Source organism: Saccopteryx leptura, chromosome 13 (assembly GCF_036850995.1).
Source record: "Saccopteryx leptura isolate mSacLep1 chromosome 13, mSacLep1_pri_phased_curated, whole genome shotgun sequence".
Classification (NCBI taxonomy): Eukaryota; Metazoa; Chordata; class Mammalia; order Chiroptera; family Emballonuridae; genus Saccopteryx; species Saccopteryx leptura.
In genome coordinates, this window is record NC_089515.1 from 13,463,609 (window position 1) to 13,481,310 (window position 17,702).

At 36.1% G+C, this 17,702-nt stretch overlaps 1 protein-coding gene across 2 annotated transcripts in view; it reads right to left on the bottom strand.

The window, feature by feature from the left end:
* The window catches only part of ATRNL1 (attractin like 1), a 548,672-nt gene that overhangs the window by 319,830 nt on the left and 211,140 nt on the right, over window positions 1-17,702 (bottom strand). For both annotated transcript variants that reach the window (XM_066355686.1, XM_066355687.1), the window contains exon 26: window positions 15,400-15,478. In XM_066355686.1, the coding sequence (XP_066211783.1) occupies window positions 15,400-15,478 (79 nt within the window). The remainder of the gene's footprint in view (window positions 1-15,399; window positions 15,479-17,702) is intronic.

The following is a 17,702-nucleotide window of genomic DNA, read 5'->3' on the forward strand; positions in this document are numbered from 1 at the left end:
TGGGCGTGCCGGGTGGATCCCGGTCGGGCGCATGCGGGAGTCTGTCTGACTGTTTCTCCCCGTTTCCAGCTTCAGAAAAAATGAAGGAAAAAAAAAAAAAAAAAAAAAGACATCAAAGTGAAATGAACCTTAATTCTTGATCTTTTAATAGGTTGTTGGCATGTGTGGCATCCCTGAACAATAACCTGAGACAGACTTTTAACATATATTTTCTTGATAAAACAGATCTATCAAAATTAAATGAAAAACAAATTTAATTAAGCAAATCCTAATTCTGAATTAGTCTGTGAAACAAAATGAGATGTTTTGTCTGGAAAAAATCATCCCAATACATCCCAAAGAATTATGAAAACGCAGTAGTCCATTTTACCACACGTGATACAGAACAAAAAGGGATAGCAGTCTAAAACTGCATTAACTCTATTTGTAAAATAGTCAGATTACTAAACTATGATCCAAGATATTATAATGACCTAGCCGCATAAGTTTCCAGCCACCACAAGATTCTACAGTCAATCTTTTAAAACCCATGAACTTTTCAAAGTTTTCAAATGAAATGCAACATAATTTTTCACCCAATATTGGGTAGCTGCTAAACAATGCATGTTAAGCAAATAGGACATTCCTGACAATTTGTATGACCTAGTTGACAGACAAGGTATACTATTTACCAAAATTGGATTTCAGCTGCCAGCAATTAAGGTACCATTCACCAACTAGTGTGCCATTAATTTTGTGACCAGTGTGTTGATGCCCTCATTTCTGGGGCAGCCTGCGGGGACCAGTGCCAGAGCCCCTTCACAGATGCCCGCATTCACAATCAGCCTTACCTATATCCCTTAGTGCAGGGGTTGGGAACCTATGGTTCGCAAGCCAGATGTGGCTCTTTTGATGGCTACATCTGGCTCACAGACAAATCTTTAATAAAAAAATAATAACATTAAAAATATAAAACATTCTCGCCTGACCAGGCGGTGGCAGAGTGGATAGAGCGTCGGACTGGGATGCCGAGAACCCAGGTTTGAGACCCCAAGGTCGCCAGCTTGAGCATGGGCTCATCTGGTTTGAGCAGAAGCTCACCAGCTTGGACCCAAGGTCGCTGGCTCGAGCAAAGGGTTACTTGGTCTGCTGAAGGCCCGCGGTCAAGGCACATATGAGAAAGTAATAAATGAACAACTAAGGTGTTGCAATGCACTACGAAAAACTAGTGATTGATGCTTCTCATCTCTCCATTCCTGTCTGTCTGTCTCTGTCTATCCCTCTCTCTGACTCTCTGTCTCTGTAAAAAAAAAAAAAAAATACACACACACACACACACACACAAAACATTCTCATGTATTACAATCCATTCATTTCCTACCGCTCATGTTCATGGTTGCGGATGGCGGGAGCCAATCACAGCTGTCTTCTGGGACAACACTAAATTTTTATTGGATAATGCATAATGTACACAGGTCGTTGTATGGCTCTCACAGAATTACATTTTAAAATATGTGGTGTTCATGGCTCTCTGAGCCAAAAAGGTTCCCGACCCCTGCCTTAGTGTATCTTACAAGCTTGTCCTTTTCATGTGTATCTTGACATGAAATAGGATAGGTAGCATAATACGGTAATAATACAATAATATTATTTCCAAATACAGTATATATTTAAAAATGCAGTTCTCTAAGTATTTGGCAGTTTCACTTGTTTCAATTGATTGATAAAATAGCCTATCGTTGTCCAAAGAGGTTATAATTGAGCTCCTCAGACACTCAGTTCAGACTCCTCAAATATTCATAATAGTCTCAATAGTATCATTTAGCAACACAATTGTTCTAAGCTAATAGTGTATTTTAATTAGATTTTGCATTTCAAAGTATTTTCTATACAGAAAACAATTTTATACAACTTATTCAATACCCAAAGATAAAAGAATAGCCAAAGGTATATGTAAATTACTAATTATCTAAAGGAAGCTAAACTGATTTACTGCTTGATTCATATTAGCTCATCTGCTAGGCAAACAACTATTCTGAAAGTAATAAATTGTCTACATTTATTTGAGGGTTTTTTTTAATATTAACAGAATACAAAACCAGCTTCTAAGGATAGTGTATTTTTCTCATTTTGATTAGGAAACTGTGAACCTTATATAGAATTGTTGAAACAATTATATATGGTTTTTAAATGTCAGAGATAATGTTTCACAATAAGAAACCCTATTAGAGTCCACAATGTCAGTATCTGAGGATGTATAGAGAGAAATAATGAGTTAATATTTTTAATCAGGCACCTTAAAAGAAATGCACTAAGTACAATATCACTAACCTGCATTTTATTTTTTTAAATTATTTATTTTTAAGTGCAAGGCAGGGAGGCAGAGGCAGATCCCACATGCGCCCCCACTGAGACTCACCTGGAAAGCCCCCCACCAGGCAATACTCTGCCCATCTGGGGTGTTGCTCCGTTGCTAGGCAACTGAGCTATTCCAGTGCCTGAGGCTAAGCCAATGGAGCCATCCTCACTGCCTGGGTTCAATTTTGTTCAAACCACTTGAGCCATGGCTGAGGGGAAGATAGAAAGAGAGAGAGAGAGAGAGGAGAGAGAGAAAGAGAAGGGGGGAGGAGTGGAGATGCAGATGGTTGCCTCTTTTATGTGTCCTGACTGGAATTGAACCCGGGACTTCCACACACCAGTTTGACACTCCACTGCTGAGCCAATTGGCCAGGGCTAACTTGTATTTTATTAATGTTAATATTATTCCACAGTAATAACTTGGCATTTTTAAGAAAAATATACTTTTATACTAGTAGAAAATTTTGATTAAAAAAAACAATAATTAAAAATAAAGACAATCAAAAGGAATACGGAGTGAAATAAGTAAATCAGAAAAAACTAAGAATTGCATGATTCCATTCATAGGTGGGACATAAAAACGAGACTAAGAGACATGGACAAGAGTGTGGTGGTTGGAGGGGGAGGGGGAGGGGAGGAGGGGCACAAAGAAAACCAGATAGAAGGTGACAGAGGACAATCTGACTTTGGGTGATGGGTATGCAACATAATTGAAGGACAAGGTAACCTGGAGATGTTTTCTTTGAACATATGTACCCTGATTTATTGATGTCACCTCATTAAAATTAATAAAAATTTATTTTTAAAAAGGAACATTTCCAATATAAATGACAACTTCTGAATTTTTAATTATAATCTTATATATTTTATTCTAAAATACTAACCATATGTAGATTTTAAACTTGGATGTTACTATACTTTAAATCATTAGCAGTTGGAGAGATTGTATTTTAAAATCATTATAAGTCAATTTCCTAGGCAAGGAATTGGAGTCAAGGTTAAGTAATTATCTATTGCTCTAAATGCACTATGTGGAAGACCAGTCACTGAGTGACGTAAGTCTGTAACATACTTTTACACAACATTATGGTACAGATTTATAATTTCATGATGGAATGACTGTATAATTATACCGTCTTTCTACAGCAACATAAAAACTAGCTTTTTATATATAATGACTTTTTCAATTTAAATGAAGAAAAGAGAAGCAGAAGCCTAATTATATTACTATTTTCCACTTATTCATCAGAGTTCAAATATTTTAAAATATAGCCTAAAACAGTTTGCCAATATTTGAATTTAGCTCTCTAAGATTATAATTTATCTTACTGTGCCTTAAATTTCTTACTCAAATCCTTAGTAATTTTCCCTATATGATTATTATAAACTGAAGTAACAGCCATGAATTTAAGAGGTTCTACCCTGGAGTTGGTTTTAAAAATTACTTCTCAGAATTACATAGTTAGCATGACATCCTGGAATTCTTACAAAAACCTCTTTGAAAGAACATTCTTAGTGCATGACTCCTACTATAAAAATAAACAATGGAGAGAAAATATATGTAACAAATGATCAAAATGTGACATACTATGAAAATATTAATTTATGTATTTGGTTCCTCATTAATAAATAGAAAATACTATTTTTAAGATAGTAACCAGTTATAATTACCTGACAGAGACACCAGTGTGGTGACTGCCGGGATGGGGAGGTAGAGGAGGGTGTAAGGGAGATAAACGTTGATGGACAAAGTCTTGACTGGCGGGGGGGTGAACACACAATACTGTGTACAGAGACGTGTTGTAGAATTAGGCACCTGAAACCTGTATATTTATGCTAACTAGTGTCACCCTAATAAATTCAATTAAAAATGGTTTACCCTTTTAAACTTCTATTTTTTTTAATACGTGATTGTAAATAGTAAATAGTTACCTCAGACTTCAAAGATAAGATGTAATATACTTGACTTGCTATACTCTATTAAGACTCCATTTGTATTACAAACCATCAAAACTAAAAAATTGTTAAAATGTGTAATTTTTCTGTTTTTAAGCTTAGTCAACTATATGGTTACCTCATCTAAATGATTCAGTATCTATAGAGCACAGTACAAGAATTAGTTCTGACTGAAGAACTGAATGTAAGTCCCCCCACATCAAAGGACACGAATGTAAGGCATATACATATATTATTATACAAAGGCCCCATGGAAGTAAACATCCTCTTAAGAGTTAGCTACACTGTTTTCATTCTCTTCTCCAATATATTCATTCTCTCTCTCTCTCTCTCTTTAATGACTATATTGAGATATTCACATATAATACAATTCATCCGTAGAAAGCATAAGTTAAATGGTATTTAATGTATTCACAGAGCTGTGCAGCAATCACCAAATCTAATTTTAGAACATTTCTGACACACCAAAAAGAAACTTTAGCCATGCAATGACTCGTCATCTGGTCCCTCACTCCTAACCCTCAGCCACCCACAGACCAAGACAACCACGAATTTCCTGTTTTGTCATCATTGAGTTGTCTAATGTTGTCAAGGTCCATCCATTGTTTAGCTTGTCTTGGCATTCCATTCATTTTTAGCACAGAATAATGGTTCATTTACAAACATGTCACACTTTATTTATTTATTTATCCATTCATCTGTTGATGGACACGTTCCCACTTTTTGTCTGTTCCCAATAATGTTGCTGTAATCAATAGTGTACAAGCTTTTGTGTGAAACTATGCTTCGTTTCTCTTCCATGTATATACCTAGGAGCTGTGTTACAGAAAACTAGCCTCTCGAGGACTTGAGAGATTGTGTTTACAACAAGGCTGCACAATTTTACATACTCAGTAATAATGTATAAGAAATTAAATTTCTCCATATCATCACTGGATTTATTATTATCATTTATTACTGTTGATAACTGGTGATACTTATTAGTGAATACTGATGACTAGTGCTGATAATTACTAGTGAACAGTAACATGCATTATTATTGATCATAATCATCCTAATGGGTATAAAGTGGTATTTGAATATATTTTATTTCTATTTCCCTGATGCTTAAAGCTGCTGGGCATCTTTTCATGTGATAAATGACCATTTATATGTCTTATATTGAGAAATGCTTATTCATAATCTTTTTTCTTTTCAATTGTCATTTCTTTTTATTATTGAGTTGTAAGAGTTTATATATTTATATCTGAGTCTCTTATCAGAGACATGATTTGCAAACATTTTCTCTTATTCTTTACATTGTCTTTTCACTTTCTCAATGTTCTTTAATGTACATATTTTTAAATTTTTTATGAATTCTAATTTATTAATTTTTCCCTTTTGTTGCTTTCTGTGTCATATCATAGAAGACTTTGCAAGATCACGAAAATTTATTCCTGTGTTTTCTTCTACGGATTTTTATATTTTACCTTTTACGTGCAGGTATATTGATCCTCATTGGTTTAATTTTTATGGACAGTGTAAGGTATGGATCCAACTTCATTCTTTTACATGTGGCTATCCTGTTGCCCAGAATCATTAGTTGAAAGAGTAATTTTCCCTATATAAGTGTCTTTGCACCCTTGGAGAATGTAAGAATTTATTTCTAGACTCTTCAATTCTACTCTCTAGATCTATATGTTTATTCTTATGCCAGTAGCAAACCAAATTGATTAAGCTTTGTAGCAAGCTGAATTCAGGAAGTGAGTCTTCCAATTTTGTTCTTTTTCAAGATGGTTTTGGATATTCAGAGTCCTTTGAATTTTGTTTAATAAATTTTATGATCTACTCATTAATCTCAACAATGAATCCAGTTAGTGTGTGTATAGAGATCCCATTGGATCTATAGGTCAGTTTGAGAAGTGCTGCCTGCCACCTTGGTGAAGGAAGAGTCTCAGATCTGAGCTGCTTTTACCTGGAGTAGAACCTCTGTGATGCAGAACTGGGCAGGGTTGGGAAGGAGACTGAGAAATGCTGGACATACTGAGTTGAGAGGAAACAAGAAGAAAGCAGATCGTCGCTCAAATACTAAAGACTTGCTTTTTTTAAACTGAGATTTGGTTTATTTTCTTGAACGATTGTTTGTTTATTGGTTATATACACTTAGAACAGATTCCAGAGATTTAAAATGGATGTTTGTTTTTAAAATGATTTTCACCAGTTATGGCTACTAGTCACTTATGATTGCAGGTATATAGAGCTCCTCTGCTGCCATTCTGGAAGTCGTCTCCTCCCAATCTCTCTCAATCGAGCTCTTGAAACCATTAGTCCATTAACATTGATCTTGTCAGAGTCACCAATTTCATCCAAGTGGTTAAATCCAATGGCCACATTTCAGTTATAATTTTACTTCAACCATCCGCAGTCTTTAAGACAGCTGAATACTCTACCCTCTGTTATATGGTATGTCCTCAGCTTCCAGGAGTCTACATTCACATAGGTTTTCTCCAAGTTCATAGTTTTCTTTGCTGATTATTTTCCTATGACTTCTTGCAATAGACTGGAAGGTTTAAATAAGAGGCATTTATTTTTCACAGTTCTGGAGAGTGGAAAGTCCAAGATTGTGGTGCTGGCAGATCTGGTTCTTGGAAAGGGCCATCTTCCTGGCTTTCAGACAGCTACCATCTATGTGCTCACATGACCTCTTCTTTGTATACTAGCAGAGACAAAGCATTCTTATGTCTCCTCTAGTTGTAAGGGCATTAATCCTATTATATTGGCATACATTTCATGTAAATCTAAATATTTCCCAAATGTCTCCTCTAAAATACCATCACATTGAGGCTCAGGGCCAACCTAAGAATTCGGGAGCAGACACAAATAGTCCAAAACATTAAGTTTAATGCCTCAGGCTTAATCCTCCTCTCTTGGTGATATCATCCAGATATCATTCATGGCTTTAAATTTCATCTATATACTGAGACTCCCAAATATATCTCTCCTGATGAGATCTGTTTCCTCAGGGCACAGCCAACTCTTGCCTCTTTGACTTGTCTAATTGGATGTCTAACAGATGGTTCAAATTTACCATAGAAAAACTGAACTCCTATATCAACCAATTTTACTTGCAATCAACTCCCATCTCAGATGATGCCAACTTTATCCTTACCGTTGCTCAAGTAAAAGTCATGCTTAAAGTCATGCTTGGTTTAATTTGTTCCCATACCTCCCCATCCACCTCATCCTGTTATTATTATTATTATTTTTTTCTTTCATTTTTCTGAAGCTAGAAACAGGGAGAGACAGTCAGACAGACTCCCGCATGCGCCCGACCGGGATCCACCCGGCATGCCCACCAGGGGCGACGCTCTGCCCACCAGGGGGTGATGCTCTGCCCATCCTGGGCGTCGCCATGTTGCGACCAGAGCCACTCTAGCGCCTGAGGCAGAGGCCACAGAGCCATCCCCAGCGCCCGGGCCATCTTTGCTCCAATGGAGCCTTGGCTGCGGGAGGGGAAGAGAGAGACAGGGAGGAAAGCGCGGCGGAGGGGTGGAGAAGCAAATGGGCGCTTCTCCTGTGTGCCCTGGCCAGGAATCGAACCCGGGTCCTCCGCACGCTAGGCCGACGTTCTACCGCTGAGCCAACCGGCCAGGGCCCTGTTATTATTTTTAAAAGATCCATAAACTACTCACTTCTTGTCATATCCATGGCCATCTATTTATCTGAGCCATCATCTTCCACCAAGAATGGTAGTAACTTCCTTACTAGTTTCCCTGTGTTCATAGTTACCTATTTATAGTATATCATCAACACAGCATCAGAATTTTTTGCTTAAAATCAGATCTTTACTCAAATCATTTAATTCCTCTTTTGAGAACTTTCCAATGATTTTCCATCTAAGAGTAGAAGCCATAGCAGAGTTTCAATGCCAATGGTGCATATTACAATAGATTGTGGGCTTTAAAAATAGACACATGAAGCTGAGACTCAATTCTGACTGATAGGTCTGGTGGGGCTAGAACAGTGAAGGGGAACTCAAGGATATATAAATAGATCTTTTAAGATCCATAGATGATTCTAAGATCCTACTGGATTGAGAAACCACCATGTCAAAGTCAATATGAAGGAGAAGAATCATAGGCATAGAGGAGTTGCTCTTACTAATTAATGCATAGTAAAATGCTAATAATTTTTATGCTACATATCAACAACAGTAACAGCTAACCTTTGTTGAAGTCTGGCAAGTAAAAGGCAATGAGTGAGCATGTGTTAACTTATTTGGTAGTAAAAAATTTATCAAGCAAGTCCTACCATATTTTATTGATTATAAGACACATTTGTTTTCACATTTTAATATCCCTAAGATCTGATGTGTCTCAACAATCGATGAAATTGTACAACCACTGTTGGCCAGATGGCAGTTACAACATGGTTGTTACTGCCTGCACAGAATCAAACTTGATTATTCTAGTCAATGATACTATGTAAAGCAAAGGAAACACGTTTATCTGAATCAAAAGTGAATTATGAAAAGTTGGACTATGAATGTGAATAAGTTTTAGTAGTAATATCTTAACCAATGTATTTTGCTTCAACTTTCCTTTCAGTGTATATATGTGAATGATATAATAAAATCTGTGTCTAAGAAATTCTCTAGAAGTTCTTTCAGTGAGTATAAAAGAAATATTCCTAGTGGTAAAAGAGTAGTGTGCCATTATCTAATTGGCATTGCCTGTTCTTTCTGTTACATCAAATAATGATCGACTGGTTTACAACAGTAGATGAAATATATGAGAATTTATGGTTAACCACATTACACTTATTGAGACTATTCTTGACTATTAAACTATATAGATAAATAGCCAGGTCTAAATGAAAGATAATGACATATAAAAAATAAAAATTATGCAAATTTTCCATACAGTAAATGTAGTAAAAACAGGTCTATAAGTTTTCGCTTGTTTTTTAGAAGTTATTCTGCAGATAGTTATGCAAGAGTTCACATTTCCCTCCGTTACTAATAACAACTTCCAGAACCTTTGAAATGTATTATATCTCTCCATATCCATGAGACCACAGCAAGGTAAGCTGAGCTGTTCTTTCAGTAACTATATGTATGTAGGTGTGCGCATGTGTAGTGTATCTTACTGAAAATGTTTTAAAGTTATACACTGCTTAAAACTGGAGTTCCTGTCGTTTTCTTGATATTCATAGTATTGATCTATCTTTCTGGAATATTGCAAGAGATTAATATAACTTTATTTCACTGAACAAAATGAAAGTGTTACATCTACAATAAAATATTTGGGAGCAAGTTTACGAGCAAGAATCAGTTAACTTTCACATCTTCTGCTCCTGTACATATTTGCCTTCTCAATTCAAGTTATTTTAAAGTAGATGTATGCTCATTTTTTAAAACTCTGATAATAAAAATAGGCATGCTGAACATCTGTAGTCTTTAGTCCTGCAGGATAAAGTGGAGGGAAAAATTAAAGCAATGATAATCTTTATATTTTTCAATTCAATAGGAGACAGTTAGAAGCAAAAATAAGTAACAGTAGGGCCATTAACTGCAGACAGTTATCTATGTGAGCGCATTGTTTAATAATGGTTTAAAAAACTTCACGCTTTTCCAACAAAACAACATGTTTTGTGGAAAGCTTTATCTAGATATTAAAATGTGTAAACATTATGTAAAATGAGATTCTAAAAGTACTTAGAAGTTCTATAAGAAATTTCATACAGTGCCTAGTAATTAATTTTAATTTCTCCAACCAAAATTACATTTCTTGTTACTCTCTTCACTCTGCCCACTCGCCTCTCTCTCCACAAGCTGGGTCTAAGGAGGTAGAGTAACTCACTTTATAAAACATTGACTTGCATTAATGATATTTAGATGGGACCCAATTACCACAAATACAGCACCTCAGAGAATATTTCATTATTAATCCATGACATGTTGTCCTGAGTAAAGGAGAACTTATTATTTCTCTATGTGCCCATAAAACAGATACAGAAGGAAAGAATTAATACATATGTCCTAGAAAATGTTACCTGTAGTTTATATTTGTAGTTTTTGTTTACTAATTTTAACTCTAACTCCGGGTTTATAATGCTAAATTCCGATCAAGGCTTTATGAAATGCGCAGAAGAGTTATAACACCTACTCGAAACTCCAATTTCAGTTTAAAAATGAAGATTATAAGGCATGACAATATTTTAAGAGTCTCCTTTTAATGTTTTCTTGCTCCTAACAAATGTTTTTGTAATGTAATAACTATAAATATTTACCTAAAATTGAGCATGATATTAAAACTTAATGTTTTCATACATCTGTAATAAGCACAAGCTATAAAAATAAACTCATCTTTCTAATGTACTACAATATTTCCACTGGTCAATATCCACTTATTGTTTCCATTAATTAGCATACATTTCATATTTTTAGAGTTATCACAGAAATGAGTTTAAAACTCCTATATGAAGAGGTAATATTAAAATTGAAGCCTGACCAGGCGATGGCGCAGTGGATAGAGTGTTGGACTGGGATGCAGAGGACCCAGGTTTGAGACCCCAAGGTCGCCAGCTTGAGCGTGAGCTCATCTGGTTTGAGCAAAAAGCCCACCGACCTGAACCCAAGGTCGCTGGCTCCAGCAAGGGGTTATTCGGTCTGCTGAAGGCCCGCGGTCAAGGCACATATGAGAAAGCAATCAATGAACAACTAAGGTGTTGCAACGCGCAATGAAAAACTAATGATTGATGCTTCTCATCTCTCTCCGTTCCTCTCTATCCCTGTCTATCCCTCTCTCTGACTCACTCTCTGTCTCTGTAAAAAATAAATAAAATTAAAAAAAAAAATGAAGTCCTTTGTAGTTTTAGTTTTTCTTTTTCTTTTCTTTTTTTTTTTTTTACAGAGACAGAGAGAGAGTCAGAGAGAGGGATAGATAGGGACAGACAGACAGGAACGGAGAGAGATGAGAAGCATCAATCATTAGTTTTTTTTGTTGTGACACCTTAGCTGAGAAGTCGAGAACCTTTTTGGCTGAGAAAACCATGAACACCACATATTTTAAAATGTAATTCCATGAGAGCCATACAACGACCCATGTAGGTACGCATTATCCAGTAAAAATTTGGTGTTGTCCCGGAGGACAGCTATGACTGGCTCCAGCCACCCGCAACCATGAACAAGAGTGGTAGGAAATGAATAGATTGTAATACATAAGAATATTTTATATTTTAACGTTATTTTTTTATTAAAGATTTGTCTGCGAGCCAGATGCAGCCATCAAAAGAGCCACATCTGGCTCGCAACCACTGCCTTAGTTGTTCACTGATTGCTTTCTTATATGTGCCTTGACCATGGGGCTACAGCAGACTGAGTAACCCCTTGCTCAAGCCAGCGACCTTGGGTCCAAGCTGGTGAGCTTTTGCTCAAACCAGATAAGCCCGTGCTCAAGCTGGCGACCTCAGGGTCTTGAACCTGGGTCCTCTGCACCTCAGTCTGATGCTCCATCCACTGCACCACACAGCCTGGTCAGGCATTTTTTGTGTTTTTGTAGAGACCCTGAATTCTCGGGGGTGTTATTCAGAAGGGATAACATTAATAATAGTTTTCTAATATCCAAATTATGCCACAGAAAAATTATGTGTGAGTTTCTGAGAAGCCAAAGGTTCAAACAGGTTTTTTTTAAGAAGCAATATGCTGGTTGAATTAACACAATATATTTAAAATTTTCCAAAGATTATTTTCATTTGAAAACCGTCCTTATACTTAGAAAAGCAAGTAATACAGTTCCTGTAACAAAATTACAGAAATACTAAGAAGAAAAGCCCTTTACATAATTTTCCTTTACTGTCACAGATAAACTGTCATTTTACTAATCACAAGGGTCCTCTGAGATTTACAATAGTTTGTGTTCACATTTTGCAGAAAGTAACAGCCACATTAAAAACAAAATGAAGACCCTGGCCAGTTTGCTCAGTGGTAGAGCGTCGGCCTGGCGTGCAGGAGTCCCGGGTTCAATTCCCGGCCAGGGCACACAGGAGAAGCACCCATCTGCTTCTCCACCCCTCTCCCTCTCCTTCCTCTCTGTCTCTCTCTTCCCCTTCCACAGCCAAGGCTCCATTGGAGCAGAGTTGGCCCAGGCGCTGAGGATGGCTCTACGGCCTCTGCCTCAGGTGCTAGAATGGCTCTGGTTGCAACAGAGTGACACCCCAGATGGGCAGAGCATCGCCCCCTGGTGGGCATGCTGGGTGGATCCTGGTCGGGTGCATGCTGGAGTCTGTCTGACTGCCTCCCCGTTTCTAGCTTCAGAAAAATACAAAAAAAAAAAAATGAAAAATGAAAACAAAAACAAAACTGGGACCTTCTCCTTTGGGGAATATTAGAGTTACTCTACTAATTAAAACAAAATAAAAGAAAAAACAGATAAAAACACTTTTTAACTTCCACTCACATAAAGTCTATAATTGGGATTATCATATAAGCTACAACCAGAGTAGTTTGAAGTCACCTGGCCTCTAAGACCAAGATGACAATCTTTTAATTATATAAAAATGATTATCTAATCATAGTCTCTAATAGTCATGTAAATAATGTTTTTTTTTGTGTGCATCACCATATAAATGATTTCCAAGACATTTAGAATTTTGTACTCAAAGGATTTAATGAGATTAAATTTGGCAAAACTCCTCACAATATTTTTTTACATATCATATTGTAACATGGCATGACTTCTCTCAATAAGACAGATTTTTACAGATTTTGTATTTCAGTATAGGTAGCAAATGAAATGCAAACATTATTATGATACTCTTTAACGAAACCACCTCAAGTTCAGCGGAAGAAGGGCGCTGCATTGGGAGAATATCACGAGGACATAGTACCATTCAGAAGCACAGGTTGGCGCGGGCCCAGTGGCCCCTGATCTAGTTCTCCCTTGTTCTCTCCATGTGCAACACATACTTGGAGCGATTTGGACTTTTAATCAAAAGATAAATTCATATTTTTATTTTTAAATTAAAGTAACACCAGCTTCCCAGAGTTCCTGGTAATAGGCAATATGATATAATATGAACCAAAAGCAATTTGTCATTCTTGAGAAGTTTGAGTTTTATAGGTAAATGAACTTTCACATTAGTTCTCTCAAATATTCAATACTGTTTCTAAACTTGACAAACATTGCTAGAGTTCTAGGAAGCTCCAACTGGGAATTAATTACATAGTGCGATCCTTTCTCTTTAGAGAAAAAAAAATTCAATTAGATCATTTACCCACATTGAAAAGCCACTTAATGTCAGAGTGGTACACTGATTTTTTCACAATGGCACAGTTACACAGTTATATTTTATAAATGTTAGAAGTTAGATATTTAAACATTGCTAATCATAACGAAGTGGGAATGCAGGATCCCTAATTGAAACTGACTTATTTTCTAATGATTAGGGACATTAATGTCACTTACCTTATTCCATAACAGAAGGCCTTCATAAACACTCTCTGTCTACCAATTGTTTTTCCCTCCCTGTATTGATAATTTCACTTTAAAAGATTATCTAACGTGTATTCCTGCTGGTTATCTCCACACAGAATACTACTTCTTGGCAAATACTTATATATTTATGTTTAATAAGCTCCTTTTCAACTAGATTACTTTTTACCATAGGATCATAACCAATCAAGTCTCACTTATGCAGCACAAGCCATATATAGAAATTAGAGAGGTAGAGAACATTGGATGAAGAATGATTTGGAAGGGGGGGTGAGGTGGGGGGGTCAAGTTTATAAATATATTATAGGTAGGCATTGAGCTATGACAGATGTTAAAAAATAAAATAATAAGAGAAACTCAGAAATTCCATAGCTTAGAATACTCTGGATTGCTTTTAAATACCTTTAAATATGGTCATTTAGCATGTAGAAATAAGAATGTAAGTAATTATAGTAGTGCTTTATATTGTTGCACAAAACTATACAAAAAAGAGGTATATATACTAGGAGGCACAACAGCAAAATTAGTATTAATACTGCTATAATACAATAATACAATAATGTTAAAACAGAAACTTACTTTTTTATTTAAGATTTAGAATAAGTTTACTACATAGTTATGCTCCTTAGATTACTATACATATTTGTTTCTTTAAATTAACTAAAAAATACAAAGTTAAAAATTGTATTAACCCAATTTATTTATACCACCAGTTGTTCAGGAAGAGTATTATGTTTTTTATCAATTTTAGGATTACACAAAACACACATAATGACTTCTTATAGAAAAATGTATCAAATGGAGATGTACTTCAAACATACTTGCCTTATCAGATAATCAGAAAATGGAAAAGAGTTGATTTTCAAAACACACACACACACACACACACAAATCTTAAGCAATAAAAAACAAAAATAAGTATTTGTCATACAGAATTCTCTTTGAAATCGAAACGGAGACATTCATTAAAATAAATTATGGTTTTTCAGTATAACTAATTACCTAAACAAGAGTATAGATTATTTTATCAACAGAATGTTTGTATTCACTATAAATTCTGACACTAAGAAAACATTTCACAACTAACCAATGCTTCTACACATATGGACTTAAAATAACAGTGGTAAAGCTTTTTCTGAATCTTAAATAATACTAATTTATTCAATCTTAATAAAATTGATTTGAAAATCTATATTTGAAATGAGCATGTTCATTAAGCAACAGAGATCTATCTGTTTGCTTGAATCTTTAAACAACAAAAGATTAAATTCCCTGGCCAGCTGGCTTAGTTGTAGAGCATTGGCCCAGCATGTGAATATCCCAGAGGAAACAACCATCTGCTTCTCCATTCCTCCCCCTCTTCCTTCTCCCTCTCTCTCTCTCTCTCCCTCCTGTAGCCATGGCTCAACTGATTCTAGTGCATTGGCCCCGGCACTAAGGATGGTTCTGTGGAGCCTCTGCCTCAGGCACTAAAAATAGCTCAGTTGCGAGCATAGCCCCGATGGGAAGAGCATCGGCCCCAGAGGGGGGTTGCTGGGTGGATCCTGGTCAGGGCACATGCAGGTGTCTGTCTATCTCACTTCCTCTCACTTGGAAAAGAAGGAAAAAAATGATTAAATACTCTTACTGCTACCTCTCTCCGACGAGAAGCCCAGCAGGTCTGTTTGATCTTCCATACCACAGCAGCCACCAATAGTAAGGACAAAAAACAACTGGAAAATAAAACACAAGGCATCTTTTCTTAAAATATTTAATAAATGTCATAAAAGAATATTCAGAGATTTTAAACATACACAGGGTAGGGCAATAGTAGGTGTGAGTGTGGAGTACATGAAACACAAAATCTATTCTTGTTTTACTTATTATATTATTTTCCAACAAACACCTGCAAACCTACCTTTGCCTCACCCTGTTATCTATAGAAGTAAGCACTTTGCCTTAATAAATAATTTAAGCAAAAAAGAATAAATTAATGTTGAAAATGTTCTTAAGTAAAAACAAAGTATACAGTTGGAAAAATTATTATATTCCATGCTATACATGATAGTCTATCTTTAAGATTTTTTTTGTCGGTAGAAATGTAAGTTTATAATTCTACTGGTCTTATTAAGCAACAGAAATCTACTTAGAATCATTGAGTTATGTTGGAAATTTTATAAATTCAAATATCACATGTTCATATAGTTCATCTTTATTAGCAACTATTTTAGATATGAGAATATTTCAGTGGTTCTCAACTAAAGATGATTTTATCCCCTTGTCCACCCCCAGAGGACGCCTGTCAATTTCTGTAGACATTTTTTATTGTCATAACTGTTAGGGGTGCAACTTGTATCTAGTGAGTAGAGTCAGCGATAGATGCTTCTAAACTTCCCACAATACACAGGACTGCCCCCAACAATGAAGAATCACCTAGTCCGCGATGTCAGTAGTGCTGACGTTTAGAAACCCTGGTATATATGCTAATGTTTAAAAAAAGAAACAATTCAATTTAATGTGTATACATGTGGTCTATACATATTAGGTCAATATGTAATAAGGTATGATATATAGGATACTCCATGGGCAGTAATTTAAGACTAACAAATCTCTAAATAACAGATTTATGTGAATCTGATTAATCAAGCCCAACTCTGTATTAATGTTTATTTTCTCTTCTTTTGCTCTGTGGTTAAAGATAAAGCTCTGCAGGGGGGGGGAAAAAAACAACCAAAACCCAGAAGTGAACAGACCCGAGTCACTAAATATTCATTGGTCATGGGTCACTATAAAAATCCTGGGCTTCATCCTTAATTGATACTTCTTGTGTTCTTCAATTGATTAACTAATAAGCAGTGCAGTTTTTGACATGTTCACACTTGTCAAATTCTTAGTAATTTTTTCTCCTTGCCTCACTGAACGAAATCTCAGACTACCCTTCAATGAGGATGACAATGACAATTTTAGCACCTCTCCACTGAGTGCTGAACACATTCCAGATACTGTGCTAGATCATTTTCACTGATCATTGAATTTAGTTTCATAAGAACACTTCAGATAGCATATATTACTCTAATTTTAGGAAAGAAGGATCCAGTGCTCAATGTTTAAAGTAAATTGCTTACAGTCACACAGACTATAAGCAAGTGGTCGTGTCAAAATTCAAACCCAGCTATATAAGCCTCAAACTCTTTACTCCCGATCTATTAGGAGCTGTGAGCTTACTCACCATCGCACAACAATATTTTCATACCCATTCTCTAATTCTTTCTCCATGTTCAAAGGAAGTGGATTAAAACGGGGAAAAAAAAGCCTGTAGCCCTAACCTTCCCAACCATTGAGGTACCTTTTTATTTTCTATATAATTACCTCTTTCCCTAACTTTTATAAACTTTCTATTTCATCTTAAGTTGCCCAAAGTGTTCAAGTTGCACATCACCTAAAAAATAAAATATCTCTGCTCTATTGATCCTATAGCTTCCTCTATTTTGCTGACCACATGGTCAATGTAACTACCGCTATGTCAATTTCCTCATAATCTAGTTTTCTTTAACTCCTTGGAATCCGGCATCTGACTTATATACTAATAAAAATGTTAATATTAGTGGTTAATGTTTGTATCATATTCAACACTTTACAGGACACTATCCTCACCATGACTTTCCAGTAATTAAGCACACTGGGCTTTTCTCAATCCACTGACTTCCACTTCTCCATTGACAGTACCAACCACTCATTCTTTGAAACTCCTCCTGAATCCTTTCCTTTGTTGGTTTGCCTTCATCCTTCCTGACACGTTCCAGGGTCAGTGAAGGTGAGGGGCATTCTGATTCCCTCTTCTAAATCATGGACAGTCCTGATAACTCAGCTCACAACAGCCCTGCTGGCATCTTCTCTTGCTGTCAGAGTGAGGGCTCAGTTAGTTCCATGGCTTCAACTATGACCTCCCTTGGAATG